Source organism: Archocentrus centrarchus, chromosome 8 (genome assembly GCF_007364275.1).
Source record: "Archocentrus centrarchus isolate MPI-CPG fArcCen1 chromosome 8, fArcCen1, whole genome shotgun sequence".
Taxonomy (NCBI): Eukaryota; Metazoa; Chordata; class Actinopteri; order Cichliformes; family Cichlidae; genus Archocentrus; species Archocentrus centrarchus.
The window spans coordinates 23267329-23286713 of record NC_044353.1 but is presented as its reverse complement, the minus strand read 5'-3'; the positions used below and the strand labels follow the sequence as shown (position 1 = coordinate 23286713).

The following is a 19385-nucleotide window of genomic DNA, read 5'->3' as shown; positions in this document are numbered from 1 at the left end:
AGAAATGTTAAATTTGATTTGATTAATTTATCACACAGAACATATGGTATATCACACAGAACATATGGTATATGTTCTGTGTGATATACCATATGTTGTGATATACAACATATACCATATGTTCTGTGATACCATTCTTTGTTCTCTTTAAACCAAAAAAATTCAACTACCAAGAAACACAAGGAAAAAAGTTCTTTGCACCTCCAAGCCCAAGAGGTTGACCAAATTTACAATTTGCCTCAAGATGTGAGAATTTTTGATAAAACTGCATCTGTAAAGTGATCATAAAGATATTCAGCATCTCTACGATGTAAAAAAAAGTAACTCTACTCTTGTAATAAAACTGTTGCTGAGAAATATTCATAATGTATGTACACTAATGTCTGAGTGGAAAGAGGCTATATATATATATATATATCAAAAAATAAAAGCCACAAAAGATGAAGTTGCTGCACTCTGTAGGTGAACTATGACTTGATATAAATTTGTATCACACTAATAAAATCCAATGCAGCAAAAAATACCATGGTTTATTCTATTAAATATTATTTTAAAAGTGACAAATACTTCAGTATACAATAAGTGTTTTTATGGTCAACTGAAAGGAGTTTATGTAGAATGGTTTAACATTTAATATTTATTTCTGTTCATCAGTGTGAACACCTATGACATAATTCCATCTCCTGGAATACAATGTTGTAAAAAACACTAAAAAAACAAAACAAAACAAAAACACAACAACAAGGTGAAAACACTTTAGGCACTGCACCTTGTAAATAAATCATAATACAACAATAGATTTAACCTGACATACAGCTCAATATTTATTTTGACAGTGTATGACAGTGTAATCACAGCAGCTCAAATAACAATTCTAACATTTGAAAAATTCCATGAGAAAAAAGCTGCATGAAAATAAAAGCACAATAAGTTTATTAGGCATGAATAATTATTGCCCAGCACACCTTTGGGATGAGTTAATCTAGCAGAGATTTCCAACATGACATGGCTATACTCCAGTCCAACTGGTCTTCTTGGGCCCCAAAACTCACTGCCAAACAGTTCGACATCATTGCTAATAGGAACTCCTACTGGGAAATCCTTTTCTGCAGAATGTAATCTTCAGTTCTCAGACTTCAATAGTCGCTGTTCCTTACGAACACGCATTCGCTCCTTGAAGTCCTCCAACTCTTTCCTCTGAAAATAGATATACAGAACAACTATCATCAAATAAAGTGCTGTGCAGCAGTAGTTCTAAACAGGCTTTGTAAAAACACAGTTCTTTTTAAACAGTTCAAAGACATGACCTAATGACAAAAATAAATATTTAAAAATACAACTGTTGGTTCAAGATGTAAATCCATCCATTCTCTTCCGCTTATCCAGTTCAGGGTCGCAGGGGGGCTGGAGCCTATCCCAGCTATCATAGGGCGAGAGGCAGGGTACACCCTGTACAGGTCGCCAGCCTGTTGCAGGGCCAACACAGATAGACAACTACTCATATTCACACCTATGGGCAATTTAGAATCACCAATTAGCCTAACCCCAGTAAATGCATGTCTTTGGACTGTGGGAGAAAACAGGAGAACCCAGAGAAAACCCACACAAACACGGGGAGAACATGCAAATTCCACACAAAAAGGCTCCGGCTAAGGCGGATTCAAACTCAGAACCTATTCGCCGTGAGGCAACAGTGCTAAGACCATGCCACCATGCTGCCCTAAATGAAAACAATTTTAAAACAAAAACAACAACAAAAAAACTTGTAGGCTGCTTTGCTTTTACCCTTCTGTCCAGTTCATACCAAACCAGGTCAATGTGGTTAAAGTTTGGAGGCTCTGCTGGTCAAGTTCTTTTCTTCTGCAACTCTGGATTGTTAACTGACTATAGAATAAATCTCTGACCAACCATAAATGCTTCACTTTTGCTAGTTGCCTTTTCTTCCAATACTGATAGCAAAATGTACATTGTTGATATAGCACATCAGAAGACATAGTAAAATAGTTTGTTCCATAACCTGCCTTTGAGCAGATAAAGGGTCTGTAAGTTTTTGTTTTTTTAAATCTATTTCAATCTCTGCAGGAAAACTGCAAATTAACCTATTTGCCTAAAAGGCCTCTTTTCTATGAAATTGACACGATTTTTCAGTTTTTGGTAGCACTCAAGAGCTGTTCACTGGAAACAAATTAATTTTTTTATGACACCAACTGTCCCTAATTTACAATGCAGTCCTGAGCTTCCTTCCCAGGTACCTCAACCCCCACTCACACCTTTCTTCAGGTGACCTCAATAGGTCAATGAGTGGTTTCACTCGAAACCACTCATTGTAATGACTCAGGCCTTTTTCACTCTTTGGCACATGTGATTATGCACATAAGCTGCGTTTCCATACAGAACGACTCAGCGCTCCCCGCGATTTAACGACATTTAGTGGGTCAACAAAGACCTTCAGGGAACAATCTCCACTGGGGTTTAAATACCTGGGACTCTCCACCATTGGTTTTAGAACTGAAGAAGCCTTTTGGATAAAAGGTGAAACATCTTCAAGAAACGTTAAAGAAGTCCAGTTGACTTTTTTTCAAGCTCCAGAGACTTAATTTAAGACATACATTTAAAAATTAAAAAAAAAAAATTTTTTTAATTACAACCCGAATTCCAGAAAGCTTGGGAAAGCACGTAAAATGTCAATAAAAACAGAATGCAATGATTTGCAAATCTCATAAATCCATATTTTATTCACAACATAGAAAACATATCAAATGCCTAAAATGAGAAAATGTACCACCAAGAAAAAAAAAAAAAAAAAAAAAAAGGTTATTTTGAATTTGATAGCAGCAACATGTCTTAAAAAAGTTGGGACAGGGCAATGTTTATCAATGTGTAGCATTCCCTCTTCTTTTAACAGTCTGTACAGTCCATCTGGAAACAAGCTGCTGGACTTTTGGGAGAAGAATGTCGTCCCATTCTTGTCTTATATGGGATTCTAAGTGTTCAAGAGTCCTGGGTCTCTGTCACATGATGTGCCAAATGATTTCAACTGGTGAAAGGTCTGGGGTCCTGTACTATAAAGCGGGTTCAACATACCAAGGAAATATTTTTCTTATCTGGATTCACTTAGTAGCTCAGGAGGTACAGCAGGTCATCTGCTAATCGGAAGGTTGGTGGTTTGATTCCTGGCTGCTCCAGTCTACATGCCAAAGTATCCTCCAACCCCAAGTTGCTCTCCGATATGTTCATTGGAGTATGAATGTGTGCACTGCATGTACTGTTGATGATGACATATTCAAAGTATTTGCAATTTTACCTAAAGGAAGATTATTTAAACATTACTATTCCACAAATTTGAGATCCATTTTACTCAGATGATACATGCTGCCAATGTTAATTTGTTGCACAAAGTTCCTCCAGCTGTTTCTTTTTAGTACCACTTACTTTCCCAGCCTTGTTGCCCCTGTCCCAACTTTTCTGAGACATGCTGCTGCCATCAAAATAAAAATGAGCTATTATTTTTCATGAACTAGTAAAATATCTCAGTTTAAACATTTGATATGTTTTCTAAGTTATATTGTGAACAAAATATGGTTTTATGATACAAATCATCATATTCAATTTTTATTCAATTTTATTTTACACAATATCCAAACTTTTTAGGACCCGGGATTGTAGTTTGACAAAATTCTGAATATCAGTGTGTAAATGCAGTTTACACACTAGCATTCAGTGTACAAATACAGTACAAGTAAAGTTTGCAAATGCGCTGCTATTTGTAAACAAGACTTTTTTGCAATGATTACTCATAAAATTTAGTTTCCTTTTCACACACTCAGTCATCATTAGTCCAGACTAGAAAAAAGTATCTGAATGTCTGTGCTAGCAACATTTCCAAAAGTTATTTGGAGTCATGTACTGTAACCCCTTTGGTCACAATACAGGAATTTTGGTGGGGGAAAAAAAAATCCATCTTCTGCCTACATAATCTTTTAAAGTAGGAGATGTCAAATTAATATTACAGTGCAATATATAACTATAGAAAGTGATATACACAATTGTGTATGCAGTGACTGAGTCTAACTTAGAACGAGACTGAATGTGAGATGCCCCTCCTTATAAATAAAAGCACACAAAGTCTAGTTACTGACTAATTCTGCACATCTCAAGAAGGACTGGTTGGTGTGAACCATGACTCAATCACAGAAATGTTCACAGGGTCCTAGAAGAATCATTACAGATACACAACATGAGAAAGGTTACAAAGCATTTTTATGCACTTAAGAAAAGGATGTTTTTCAGCCCCTATAAAATTCAGGACTCCTGTTACTCCCTAAGAGTGGGTCTTGTCCAAAGATCATAACATAGAATCCTTATAGAGGTGAAAAGTACCACAAAGTAATAGCAAAATACCTAAAGACATCAATACACAATGCTAAAATATATTTTTTTCCATTCAGGTTCTACAAGTTATTAAATTCAGCAATTAACTTGTTTTTTCCCAGCCTACATTGTGAGTGATTCCTAAATGCGTTAAATTCTGATATGAAAAATACAGTTCTTGGTGTGTGTTGACAGCAAACAAGTTCTTACCTGCGAGACCTCGTCAGGGGGGAAAATTTCCCTCTGTATACCGTAAAAAAAGGCATAGAGAAAGACACAAACATTAAGAATATTTAATAAGAATACTTATCTAGAGAGGACTGATATCCATGACATAAAACTTTAAACGACTTCCTAACCTTTCTCTTCACTATATATTCTTCAAAGTACTCTGCTTGGTTTGAGATCCAAAACATGGCCACGGGAAAGGAGAGATACAGCATCATCTGCTCAAAACAAATAACACAGACCAGTCTTTAACTTAAGAGTGAAAACTGTACCCATAATGTTAGCATAATGAAAACGGCTAGCTAGATCGAAAGAAAACCAACAACTTAGAATGTTTTACGTTTCAGACCTTAAAAACATCAAAAGTCCACAGCCTTATTATAAAATACATCATACTTACTCGAAACAACTCTATTTTAACACCCATTTTCACGCTGACTATGGATAAGCGACGTTACCTAAACTTCCTCCATAAGCAAAGACCTTGAAACTACTTCCGGGTTAATGGCGTCGAGCATTAGAAAGCCATGGCGCATGCGTTTGGGTAGTAAAAGAATATTTTTAACAGCTACATATACTGTAATATACTGCATATTATACATTTTGGCTTCTCGATAACATAAAATTTGTTTTAAATAAACACACTTTTACAGCGCACTTCGTTTGTATGATAAACTCGGGTTGTCCACAGAGGGGCTCCAAACTACCGATTCTGTTCAGATGCAGTTTTATCAGTCAATTTTAGGTAATATTTCCAAGCAGATATTTCAGATAATGTTAACTAGTCCGACCTGAATAGTGATTGTAATGCAAAAATAAAAATTCACTTTTCAGTTTTAAAAATTAAAAGGTTGAGCAGTGGATAGTGGTAGTTTAGCAGTAACTCTAATTTTACACAAATAAAACTGAACGGTGGGGGCAAAATGGTACATCATGAGTAGTTTTCTGCTCAATTTATCTTCTGACGCCTGCAAATATGCCATGTGGATGAAGAAGCCTTTCAGATGAAAGTAGTCCATTCGTCATTTTTTCTAGCTCCAGAGGCTACTATGACCTGGATGACTGAAAATCTACACAGACATATGGATGAGCTGTGAAAATTACTAAATTATTTGACTACTGCACAGTGCAACATAACATTTGACAGTACAAATCTTATAGCGTTGGAAAGCTTGTTTATATCCTTTAAATGGTGCCACATGTGTAAGAATTGAGCAACAGAGTTGAATATCTGGTTTGCACTTGTGAAAAACTTGCCAAATCTTCTCTGCCAATGCCGATCAGCTTATGCTGGTATTGACTCTTGTTTTGAGTTTCTGCTACCCCAGGTGCTGACAATTGCTAATAACAAAATGACAACACTTGCCTCCACAGAGTGAGGGTTTATCAGAGATTACCACTAGAATTTGGGAGCGGAGGGGATGGAATGACCTGCCTGCGGTCCTGATCTCAACCCCACTGAACACTTGTGGGATCAGTGTGGGTATGCTGTTCATGCCAAAGAGACCAACACAACCACATCGGCTGACAAATGCTGGTTGAAGACTGGGATGCCATCCCCCAGCAGTGTGTGACTGAACTGGTGACCAGCATGAGGAGGAGGTACCAGGCTATTGTGGCTGTATATGGTTCTACTACATGCTACATGCTGAACATGAGCACCGCTGAGTGGGTGCCAAAAATTGGCATTTGTAACAGGGAAATTGCTGAAATTGTTGTTATAGTGAAGTAAGTGAAGAAGTGTGTGAAGTTTGATGGGTCTAGTTTGAACAGTATACATCTATGGTGTGAATTTAAACAGCATAGGTGAGATCATTCTGGAGTTAACGCATCAGAAAACTTGACCTCTGACCTTTAGCTTGAGGTTAAGGGGATTGGAATTCATCCAAGATTTTTAGTAGATGTATCTATAGTGTGAATTTGAACATCCTAGGTCACATCGTTCTGTAGTTAATGCCAACATTAAAGTTTTTGTGGAACTTGATCTCTGCCCTTTACCTTGAGGTCAAGGTCACTGAGATTCAAAGTTGTACGAGATATTTAGTAGATGCATTTATGGTTAGAATTTGAACATTCTAGGTGAGATCGTTCTCAATTTATTGCGTTTACAAGATTTAAAAAAGAAAAACTTGACCTCTGACCTTTACACTTAGGTCAAGGATACCAAGATTCAAACTCATCTGAATTTTAGAAGATGCATCTATGTTGTGAATTTGAACATTCTAGGTCACGTCATTCTTGAATTATGGCCAATGTTAAAGTTTTTGTGGAACAGAATTTAAAACAGCCAAGCTAATAAATTGTTAAATTGCTGATATGTCTTGTTTCTTAAAACTTCAATCATCCAATCCAATAAATGACACCAAACAAGAGTCAGCATCAGAATAAGCTGTTTGACATTGGGAGAGAAAATTTGGCACATTCTTTATGGGCGCAGCCCACATTCCCAACTCTGCTACTCAACCTACAAATGCGTTTTCCTTACAAATGTGGCACCATTTAAGGGGAAATAAACAGGCTTTCCAATGGTATAAGATTTACTGCAGAAGCATCGTTACAGCAAAGAAATAATGGACCACACACAAATTTAAGTTTATTTAAGCAACATTTAGTTGCAGCTTCAACCCTTAATATAATCTATTCCTTATAATGCAAAATCTCAGCTGACGCATTTTTTTTTCCAAGCTTTATTTGAAACTTTTAAGTAACCAAGAAAGGTAACAGAATATCCATATGTTGTTAAAGCATACAAACAAATCATTGAGTTACAGCAGGACAAGAAAAAAAATCTGGCTTTTTGTTCATAATTTTACAGTTGAGAATGTGGAACCAACAAGAAGAACCATAAGATTAATAATATAAAATCAGCAGCATTATGGTCACAATAATCACAGCAACCAAATATAATATTTCTGTAGTAAAGAGCAAATTTAGAAAAGATGTTATCGGCTATAAAAACATTCTTCCACAACCCATATGTAAAATAACAAGCCCAAAATAATTAGGAACAAGTTTCTGGAAATTTTCATTCTTTAATTTTTGTAAGAAATGATTAACTGGATAGAATTTATGGATCAATTTAATCTTATTTCTTAGAACGACCTTTGACCCTTATAACTTCATCAATTTTGTTTTGTTTGTTTCCAGTAAATATCATTAACAAACCGTAGCTGGATTGGACAGCATGTTTCCCTGGAGCATGCTACTAGTACAGGAAAAACAGTTTACTAACGCGGTCTGCATGGGATCAGGGGCGACACATGCAGGATCTCCCCAGTTGACGCTGAGGTTGCAGTCCGTGATGTCCGTGATGCGCTCTTTACGTCCTCATCTGAAGACCTACGCGTGACGTCATCAACAACGAGAGGTGTTCAGGATCCTCGGAGAGAAAGATCCCGCGCGCCCTGGCAACCTGATAAATCCAGGTAAACGCTGTTGTTTGAAACATTGTTGTGCCAGTCATATTATTTGCGTCAACTGAATGAGTAGCCGGCAAAAGACATGGTAACAGCGGTAAGAAGGCCTGAGAGATAGCACTGATGACCGGCGCCCACTGAGACCGTTCTCCTGCACGGCGGCCTGTTCTTGGTAGCTAGCTTGCTAGCTAAAGCTAGTTGGTAGTTGTGTATTAAGAGACACAATAACTGCACCTACATCGTGTGTCTGTCTGACACTCATTGTCTGTCTCACCCACTGCTGGCCCCAATTACGTTAAAAATATTTCAATAAATAATGATGCGACCACCGTGTTTTGCATCTATTGCTAGTTTGCTTGTCGACTGTCTTGTGTTGTGGGAGACGGTGACGCCGTGACGGTGATGATGGCGCACACTGACTGGGGCTTTTGCTGGGAATGCGGTCAGTTGAGCGGATAACTAAAAAACACAACCCTAATGTACATTTCCTAAGCTTGCTGCCGTGATCTCGGAAACAAAAAGCCTTCGTCTTCGACTGTTTTATGTTATGCTGTGCATGGCACTGACGTCCATTACGAAACCCAGGCAGTTATCTATGCCCTATGGCCTAACGTTAGGATCTTGGCTCCTCGACGATTGTTGCTCGCCAGCAGTCATTACTGTGCATTTTTTCGTTTTATTCACCACATCTGGTAATAGTTGCCATCCCAGACAGATGTGTTTGAGTATTATAGACAAAAAGCAGGGGCATTCATCCGACTGGTTTCTTTCAGAGATTGCTCATGCTGAGGCCCGTTACTTAGCTAATCCTTCTAAGGCTTTACAGACGTGAAACTTGGCATTTGATTTTTAAAAAGTTTTAATTTTTGTAGTACTTAGGGATTCATGTGGGTGACGGTATACAAGGCAATAACCTAAAAATGGTTATTTGGACAGGCTTCTTTCCCTAAAGGTGACTAATCATCAAGTCATTTTTATTCTTCTTATTTATATGTGTGTGTATATATGGTTGCAGGTACAAAATACATTTAACTGTGCATTGTACTGTGTATAACTGCGCATGTGACGAATAAACACTATCTTAAATCTTAATCTTAATGAAGAATTTTAAAGCTCTAGCTTATTGGTTATCACGTATGGATTTTCTTTACATTTTCTTTGAGCAGTGTGCTGTCAGGCTGTTGTCTTGATCTTTACCTATTGGGATACTATAAAAACCGTGGGTAGATTTTATGATTAACTTATCACCATTTAGACCTAAGGGGTGTTCCCATTGTCTACATCTTGTGTGTAAATAAATAGGATCAGCTGGGTCAAAGGCTAGTTACTGAGTAATGAGTAAATCAAACAAGTTCACAGGGCTGAACTATTGATCAAATTACTCTTAATTAAATTTCCTTGTCTAAACTGATCAACTGCACCATACATTTGCAATGAAAGACTGGGTGAAAGTCCTTTGCGTTACCAGGTAGTCAGTATCAGATATATTCTCAGAGCTGAACATACTTTTCTTGCACCTTTTTGGGTCCTATTTTTTCTGGTTTAGTTGCCATGGTAACAACATCCTTGGCCTAGTTGTAAATGACCCCTAGATGAAAACGAGAGTGTGGTTTTGAGAACAAATGAGGAAGCAAACAAAATGTATCTCCTTCATTTATTTCTTTTGAATCACTAGCAGGAATGTTATTAGCTTACAACATTAACTTTTTGGGTTAGTCAGTTTATTACACTTTGTCATATTGGGACTGAATACACAATATTAATACTTTATAATGTTTCCTGACAACCAGTGTTTTTTGCTTCTTTTTTTTGGGGGGGGGGGGGGGTAATTTTTGATGTAGAGGTTTATTTTTGTCACCCATATAATTTTTAGATTTTTATTCACTGTTCCATTGCATGTCAAAGCAACTTATTATTTGGTTGTATAGCTGTCTGTCATAGCACTTTGTCATCTGTAACTATATCTGTTGTCTTCATTTATGCAGTCCACAAAAAAATGGCAGAAATGTCATAGCTAAGAAACATGCTCTTTCTTGTGTTAACTTTTTTTTTTTTTAACGTCTGTTATGAATTTTACCTTTAAGTCTGTAGTATGGAATAAAATATCTTGATTTACTTGGAGTTCAGTATTCAACAGAACTGCTCATAAGGTTAGGCAGGGGAGCATAAATGAAATTTGTGAATGATGATGCATTGATGATGGTTGTATATTGGGTAGTGTGAAAACTGTTTGCTTCACAAGTTGTGAACACGGCATTGAACATCATCGTGTCTGTGTAGATTCTCAGTCATCCAGGTCATAGTAGTCTCTGGAGCTTGAAAAAGGCGACTGGACTTCTTTTTGTTTCTTGAAGACGTTTCACCTCTCATCTGAAGAAGCCTTTCGGATGAGAGGTGAAACGTCTTCAAGAAACAAAAAGAAGTCCAGTCGCCTTTTTCAAGCTCCAGAGATTGAACATCATCCTTTAAACTGATATGGCAAACAGTTTACACATAAAGCAGTTATATCTCCATGTCTCTACTAGGTCTGCAACTATTGATTATTTTAGTAATCAATTATTCCATAGATTAATCAAAAAATCAGATAAGAAATATGTTAGTCTTATTAACACTGCATATTATAACTTCCGTAGTTTAACTGCAGATTTTTTGCTGTGTGAAACAAACAGCGGTGGAGGGAGCAGCTACAAAGTCTTCCTTTCTTCACGTTGACACTTGCTGATCAGGTGGTTGATGAGGGGCTCCTTCAGCTGTTTCCCAGTACAGGTTTTAATAGTGGTTACAGGAAAATGCGCTGCTGCTTTGGAAAAAATCCACCTGCGCTCACGTCTCAGTAACAGCTCCACATCTTTGCGCATGCCATGCGTGTGCAGACAGACTGCACGTAAAACAGCTGCTGCTGTTGTGTTATCAGTGTTTTTGTTGAAAAACTGGGGGCTGCTGAAAATGAAGAACTGCTGCTAATGTGGGTGAAACGCTCCACTTACGTGGAGACACCTGATTGCTGCAGAGTTTAAACAAAGCGTTAAAGCAATAAATTTGTGGCGAGGATTTTTTTATAATCAATTTATTCGAGTTACTCAAGGAATCGTTGCAACCCTAGTCACCACCTACCTGGTAGATGTACATCCAGTAATTGCAGTCTTTCTGCTTTTTTAGGTCTCTTCCGACTCATGGAGGAATTGTTAGGTAGGTGGTGGTGGTGGTGGTGGTGGTGGTGGTTGGTGTCGTGTCTTTTGCGCTCCACTATGATGATCAGCTAGCCAGTGTCTCAAGCTGTTTGGTGCTAAGCAGGTAGTTTGCAGTAAGCTTTTCTCAGACCATTAAGACGTTCTCTATGTTGTAAGGTTGAAGAGGAAAGTATTAGTATAATCTATCAAAAATCTGTAATTATTTTTGTCTTAACTGGAAAAAATCTATAAATTAATTTCAGTGAACTTCAAAAGATTTGAAGGTATAAGGTAGAGATTCTTTTTTTGGGGGGGGGGTGTGGGGGTGAGGATTACTTGATTATTTAATCTAGGATATTTTTTATATTTGAGAAAACTCCCTTCTTGTGAAATAAGGTATTAGGATGTGTGTCCATGTTGTATTTATTTCTAACAGAAAATACTGGCAGAGTGGCATGGAGTAGTTCATTGCAGCCAAGGATGAGTATTGTTGGGATTTTATACCAATATCAATGCTGACACTATTTATCAGTACCCATATTTATCCATAAGTCTGTTAATGCTTTTCTCCAGAGGTTAGTGTAAAATAATAGCAGAACAGTAGTTATGCCTACCTTGGAGACATTAAGTATTTTGAGACCTCAGAAACTTTTTTCATAGATAAATATTAAATAATAAATATTGCAGTTCAGTGGGGACCCCTTTTTTCAGGGTCTGCATTACATAAACTGGAGACCATTTTAGTTTGTAGAACTTCATTTTTAGTAGATTTTAAATCTCCTGTTATGGAGTAGCCAATTTTGTCAGCATGAAAGAAACTTTGGGTGATGTAATTGATCCAGGCTTAAGTGTATATTGATTGGTCAAACATTTGAATACAGCACTGGCAATTTCCATACAAAAGTGTGAACACTAGTAAAATACTAATCATTTAAGCCGTAATAATAGCTCTTAATTTTAGCATTAAAAAAAGTGAACAGACAAATGCTTTATGGAATCTATATGCAAAGGACCAATAACTTTGCAGATCCAAATAGGAAAAAAATGTGTATTTTACTTCAACTTGCAAATAGGGATCCATCATCTATTGAAACCAAGTAGAATGAAAATGCCCAACTATTGCATCACTTCAGAGTACCTGTTAGGCCTGATTTAGACTTCTGCTCTAGGTCTTTGAGGGGCCTAAGTATGTAACCTACATAAGTGGCCAACGTTGCTGCCAGCATTTATGGTTGTGCACGATACATTGTGTGTTAATTATTGTGTGGTCATGTCCCACAATTTTACATGCAGTGCCAGCCAATAGAAACAAATAAAATGCTAGGTTTTTTTTTTCCATCCTTGGTCCTCGCTCTTTGCCGTGGTCAGTTTATTTTTTTTATTTTTTTGGGTGCAGATATATTTGTCCCTCTAGTTTTTCCACTTTTTTGTACGTTCCCTCCCATCCACTCCGATAGTTTCAGCAGTCTCCCTCCAGGAATTTGCTTGACATTTGTGAGTCCTTATATCGATGCTTTGATTATTATTCCTGATTGTTATTCTCTCACTGTTCAGAAACTGCGGCAAAAGAGTAGCTGGAAATGGACGGGAGGAATTGACCATGCTCAACAGGCCAATCGCAATCCTTGTGGGCTGCGTCGACCCAACGGTTAGTTAAATTTATCGAGAAGTTCACGTCAGGCTACATCCTAGGTTACAATGTAGGGTTCAGAGGGGTTTCTGGTTATGTACATAGGCCATGCAAAGACCCGATGCAGAAGTCCAAATCAGGCCTTAGGGGTACACATGCAAAGAGAAACAATGTTTGCAAGAGATATAGTTCTCCAGGCACAGTGGCAGAAGCTAGAAGGCAGAAGATACATTTTCTCCACCAAAATTCCTGTGTCATGACCTAAGTGCTTAAAACTAAGTAGCAGTCTAAGATAACAGAGCAAACTTCATATATAAAGTAGCCTTACATTGGAATTAAACATTCCGTGCCCAGATTTTGTAGAAGATTGACTAGGTGGGATGACATGAAATGAAATTCTGAACTAATACGGATTTTATTTTTAGTTAACCCCCTCTTTATGCCAGGGAAAGAAAAAAAAACTGTTTCAGCTGACAAACTAGTGCATCTCAACTCAGTAGTGTTGTGTACTAATCTAAACAGTATGCAGGCCTGTACATTACAGTTAAAAGATATGGAAATGCTTGTTGTAGCTAGGCTGTTGAATGATAAGATGATTTGATGAGGACTTCTGGGTATAAAATGCAACATTTTACTGCAGAGGCAGGCTTTGTTCGATTATTAATTCCCCAAATAACAAAAAATGCTTTAGTTTGTTACTACTAAGTAGCTCTTTCGCCATCTTTTTTCTATTTGTATTTTGGGGGGAATATCTCCTCTAAACTCAGTGTACATAACTCCTTGTCAAGTTGGAAAATTGCCTGTTTCATGTCTTCTCCATTTTTGGTCCCTGTAGATTTTGGCCATTCCAGTACTCTGATGATTAATGGAAGCACTCTCAGACTTTCATACAGAATCCGTGTGCGCTGCTGCCTCTTCTGTTGCCCCAACCCCCAGTCTAAATGCAAGCCTGTCCTTTTGCTTTCCCCCTTCCTCCTTCTATCATCTCTCCCTCCCTCCCTTCTTTCTTTGCTGTGACTGAATATGATCTCCCCCACCCTTCCAGTGTTGTAGCCATTGGTTTGGCCTTCTCTGTATCGGTGTAGGTTATGGAGCTTTGTCACTCTAGCAGCTGCTGTATTGTCTCTGGGAATGGTGCATATGGCACGTGGACTGGGAAGTGAGTCTGTGAGGACACTATCATTGTCTGATTGTTGCACTAAAGTGCTGCTGGTTGTTTTATTTGGCAAAAACAGACATTTTGCATTGCACTCATAAGTCATTTTGCACAGAGGCTTTTTTACTTGTCTGATGTCAGTGTTTTGACATCTAACCAGTTTTGAAAGTGTCTACCTTTCCATGCATATGAGACTTAAAATTGATTGACAAGTATAAGGTCAGGGGTCATCTTGCTTCAGGTAATACATTGGGTATATTGGTCTCTGGAGCTGAAAAAGGCGACTGGACTTCTTTTTGTTTCTTGAAGACGTTTCACCTCTCATCCGAAAGGCTTCTTCAGTTCTCAACCAAATGGTGGAGAGACCCAAGTACTTAAACCCCTGTGGGCGTAGTCCCCTGGAGGTGGTTATGACCCTCTATTGATCATGTGCTATCATGTCTATTGAAAGAGGAGTGAAAGAAGCCATCTATGTCCACTGTGAACAACCATCATTGAACAGAGGAGGTGGATTACGTCACCAACTTTCCCCCGCTTACAGTGCTGTCCTGAGCTCCCTTCCCAGACGTCTCAACCCCGATTCACACCCTTGTTCCAGTGACCTCAATAGGCCACAGGAAACAATGGAGCGGAGTCCTAAATTGGTTTCAACTGAAACCACTGATTAAATATGACCCACGCCCCCTTCACACCTGGGCACATGTGTTCACGCACATGATCAATAGAGGGTCATAACCACCTCCAGGGGACTACGGACACAAAACTCCGAGTTTACGTCATGATATTTGGCGTTCAGTACAAAGCCACAAACAACATAATTCTAAGCATCCAGTGACTTGTGTGCTGCAACTTCTCTCTGGTGTATACACTGGGTTTCTCCACCAAATACACATATATATCCGCCCACGGATACTGGGCCACTTGCGAACGTACCACAGGGATCGGAGTCAGTTGCCGGTGGTCAAAATTAATTTTTGGAGGTAGTTTTCACGATCTTTCGTTGATAATCCCTTCTCGTAGATTGAAACGCTATTGAACTCCGCCGTATTTCCGTTTCCAAAATGTGTGCGCATCGCTACCTACGTCATCATTGTTTACAAACAGTAAAAGGGTCTATAGAGCCTGGTCAGTGATCTGCTTATGACTTATTTAAGGAATCACAAATACACAACAGTGGCTTTACAGAATTAAAGTTTTACAATTTCACAAATGTTTAAGTGCACAGCTGCCATCCTGGATTGGTAAGTTAGGGGCTGGAGAGGCTGCTCTGACTTTCCAAGTTGGAATCCTGACTTGAGGGGGTGTTCCAGTTGAAAATTCTGAGTGAGAAATCAGAAATTCCAACTTCAGCTGGAACGCTCCAATAGTTCCAATAGTTCCACTCCTGCAGCGCTTTCAGAAAGCCGTCCCATTTTTTGCAGTGATGCTATCTCATCTAATATTCTCAGTGTTTGCAGGAATTTTCCACAATATAAGGGCAAAGTTTATGGGAATGAACTAAGTTATGTGCAATAATTGCAAACCTGCACTTAAATTCAAGCTCTGATTCAGTCATGAGTTTATCTCCCTTTTGAGCCACTCACTAGGACTACAAAGTCTGCGTCATAGATCTAGCACAGTATCAAATTGTTTTTTCCTCTCCCCCCCAAAAAAAAAAATAGTAGTTCTGCCACAATATCAATGTGAGTACTAGATGGGGAGAGGATAGAGTACAGATAAAGGAGTCCCTTAGACTGGTGGGGGGAAGTCATACGCAAGATTACTATAAGGGCAAAGAGTGTGTGGGGGTGGAGCATAATGAAATGGACTGAGAAAAAGACAGGAAGGGGGTGGGGTCTTAAAGGTGTACTAGAAGGGGAAGAGAGAGAGAGAGAGAGAGAGAGAGAGAGGATGGACCTCAAGCCATTGATGGGGAAAGTGGGGAGGGGTGGAATGAACAAACAGTAGGAGGGAGGGAGGGAGGGGTGTCTGGGCTGAGGCTTGCTGAATGAGGAAGCAGTTGAGCCATTTTTACTGTTGAGTAACTGCATGCTGGTCTGCCTGCGTTAGAGTGGGTGAGAGCGGGACCTAAAGGAATAAAGTGTTTCTCTTGGATTTTATTAGAACTCACTCCTCTCTTTCGCCTTCCCCTCTCATTTTTGTATACATCTTGCTTGCTGCTTGTGACCATTTAAGTTGGGGAGGCCCTGGAGAGGACACACAATGGAACGAAGAGCCTCTGGCAACTGGGCTGTTGTACTGTTGAGAGGGGGATGGGGTAGAGAGAGGACCGGTTCACACAGCTAACACAGCCCTGCCGGCTGTAGGTTTCCAACAGCCTGTCCTCCCGCCTGGACCTACTGTTTCCAGGCTGGGGACTTTTTTTTCCTGGAACAGCCACCCTCAAACTCCACTTGGACTACACTACGGATTACTCACTGTGTTCTGTGGGATTTTAGGATACATACTCGAGCCTGAAGAATAAATCTTACTTGTTTTTTTGGATGGAACAAAAGGAAAAACGAACTTCTCTGTAATTCTTCTGGGCCCTATTTTGGTTTTTGCTTTCTCTTTCTGTTTAGTGAAGTTCATAAATGGATTACAAGATGCATGCCAAGTCAAACGATTTACTGGATTTCCAAATACTGGATACCCTCCTGGAAAAAATTGCGCATTCAGTCTCTGTTAAAAGGTAATGTTATCTGGTTATGTAGACGATTTTGCATTTTTCTCTCTGATACTTAATGAAGTCTTTACAATCTTATATTTACAAAGTGTTATCAATTTGAGTACACAGTTAAGAAGTTTAGTAGGAAACAATAAGGACAGCCTGGAGTTATGGTTCTTGGGACTATCATGTGGTTCAAACTGTCTTGAGTTTTATGGGACAGAGCACCGCAATTCTGTGTGGAGGTTTAGAGGCTTCAGTGTTATTATAAATAGTACTGGTATCCAGATTTCAGTCAGAAGCCATGAACCTACCTCCTGGCCAGAGAGAAAGGAAGGGGGAGTACAGAGGAAGACTGGAGGTGTGTGTGTGTGTGTGTGTGTGTGTGTGTGTGTGTGTGTGTGTGTGTGTGTGTGTGTGTGTGTGTGTGTGTGTGTGTGTGTGTGTGTGTGTGTGTGTGTGTGTGTGAGAGAGAGAGAGAGAGAGAGAGAGACAGTAGTAGAAATGTCTCTTGATTCCTGGCAGGGTTTGGCTTGCTTATCCTAACCAGCTGGAAGTGTAACTTGAAAGAGACAACATTATTCTTGCCTTTTCCTGTTACGTGTGACTCATGGTTAGTCTATTTCAGTCGGTGTGTGTGCTTATGACTCATGTAGCAAACCCTTGTAATCAGCACAGGGGGAACAACTTTGTATGTGTGACCTTTCATTGAATTATTAAAAAGACATGACTTGTATTTCAAAAACACATAGAACAAATGTAAACAAAGACCAAGTTGTTTGTCTTTTTATATGTCTTGAAACAGAAGAAGCACAGGTTATGGCTGGTTACTGTTAAATTGGTAAACATCCAAAACTAGCACTTGGAACCAGCTAGGGTAAAAATACAGTGCATTGGCCAAAAAGTGTTGGATCGTTACCATAGAAACATTGGCAACATTTGTTTTTTCTTTTGAGCCATCTTCCAGAGTTACTTCAGTAAGGGAGCACTATACCAATTGGACATACTGTGTACTTCTTTTTTTTTCTTGTTGAATTGGCAGCAAGTTATCAATCAATCAATCAAGTTATCATGTTTGTTTATGGCTTGTTTCAAGTGTAATGCGTGTTCACTTAAATTCTTAATTATTCTTTATTCTTTAATTATTCCTTATGAAACATCATTTAACTGTCATGTGCCTTGGTGATTATCTCATTCATTTTTGGTACATATACTCACTTAGGTTAGGGCTGGGTGATTAATCAGATATTAATCTCAGTTACAATTTTGGCTGTCAAATATAATGTGAAGCAAATAATTTGGGGGAAAAAAACAAATAAAAACAATCTTTTATGTTTGTCTTTGATGTGGATCTCTTAATTGTTTTGCTATAAATCAAGTGCACATGTTTGCCTTACAGCGGTGCGCTAAAAGTTCAAATTGAGTTGATGAGTACAACTCCAAAATTACTTAAAGAGAGCCAGTCAAGAAGATCCATTTATAGGAAGCAAACCTTTCAAGGGTTCCTTAATTGAAACCTACACTTGCAGCTCCTTTTGTCTCTGGATTTTTTCTGGTATTTTTCCTGGTCAGTTTGTGGTAGCAGTTGGCTTTCTGTTGTTCACCCTAAGGTTGCTGTACAGTTGCCTGCTGCGGCCTGGTGCCACCTAATGCCGCATTTCCATTAGTACCTACTTAGCATGGGTCAACTCGATTCGGCACAACTCGCCACGGTTTTGTTTTGCTGTAATTAAGCACCATCTCAATGTGGGTGGAGTCGATGTAGCAACGCGGGCAGTAGTCTCTTGACGTAATTTGTATGAGACTTAAAAAACAACACAACAATGGATGAGATAGAGGCAAGCTAATGGTAGCTAATGCCAGTTAACGATCGTTATCATGCATAAGTCCCCTGTACAATGGTTTAATGGATAAAGGTTATCATTAGTAACTATTAAAACATTTACACTGTGTGCAATGTTTTTCTTAAACCTTTAATAACTATGTGATGTTTAAGGTAAGGAATAATGCTTTTAAATATTCAGAGTTACAATAGTGACCAAAATAATTATGGTTGTAATTTTTGCTATAATTAAACAACCTTAGTCTATATTTGACTTTAAGAGGACTAACGAGCCTTTCCTCTTTGCTTAATCCCCTTTTGTTCACATTTAGACCCAACCTGAAACTTAGTAAATCCATATACAGTTGAGTTTTATAAAATAAAAATATACTTATATTTCTCATTTTGCTAATTGAAAGGAAAATTAAAGGAAGTAGGTAACAAGAGCGTAAACAGACCAATAATAATAAAAAAAATATCAGTGAAATCAGTATAAACCTGAAAATTAGCTGACACCAGACAGTAGCATTAGAGTGGAGATGCTTCCTGGAGAAGAGCTGGCATTGGTTTTTGTATAAGACTGAAAAGGTTGGTGTATGAGCTGGAGTGGTGTTCTTGGCCTTGCCAGTGTAGTTCAATTAATTATTTATTTTCCTGCTTTCAGGCAACACAGGTCAGGATTCTAACACTTAGTGAGGGTTTTTAGTGGAATCTGCAGGCCTTTTTGCTTAAAATTGCCCCCACCTCTATACATAAATGATTAATAGCTTACTTTCATAGGGGGCACTAATGTCTTGCTGCATTGTGTTGTGCTTGACTTTTTTATGTAGGACAGTCAGTGATGCCACATGTAGGAGCCCCCACCAAAGTAAGCAGAACCACTTCCTCTCAAGAAAAAAATTCCACAGCAGTCTGCGGTCCAGGTCAAAGGTCAACTATTATTCC

At 38.6% G+C, this 19385-nt stretch overlaps 2 protein-coding genes across 7 annotated transcripts in view; one reads left to right on the top strand and one right to left on the bottom strand.

Moving 5' to 3' along the window:
* Positions 1-614: 614 nt before the first annotated feature.
* pet100 (PET100 cytochrome c oxidase chaperone) lies at positions 615-5109 on the bottom strand. Its single transcript, XM_030735258.1, has 4 exons — positions 5000-5109; positions 4731-4817; positions 4582-4614; positions 615-1197 (listed from the first exon to the last, which is right to left on the bottom strand). Exons 1-4 carry the CDS (start codon positions 5024-5026, stop codon positions 1123-1125), a joined length of 222 nt encoding a protein of 73 aa, XP_030591118.1. The 5' UTR covers positions 5027-5109; the 3' UTR covers positions 615-1122.
* Positions 5110-7953: 2844 nt separating this feature from the next.
* Positions 7954-19385, top strand: part of brd4 (bromodomain containing 4) — a 33241-nt gene continuing 21809 nt past the window's right edge. For 2 of the 6 annotated variants that reach the window (XM_030735186.1, XM_030735185.1), the window contains exon 1: positions 15982-16642. In XM_030735186.1, coding sequence (XP_030591046.1) covers positions 16545-16642 — 98 coding nt within the window. In that variant the 5' untranslated portion in view covers positions 15982-16544. Of the gene's footprint in view, positions 8025-11174; positions 11205-12739; positions 12834-15981; positions 16643-19385 lie in introns of those variants that run through there. The other 4 variants (XM_030735188.1, XM_030735187.1, XM_030735190.1 and 1 more) reach the window with 4 other exon arrangements.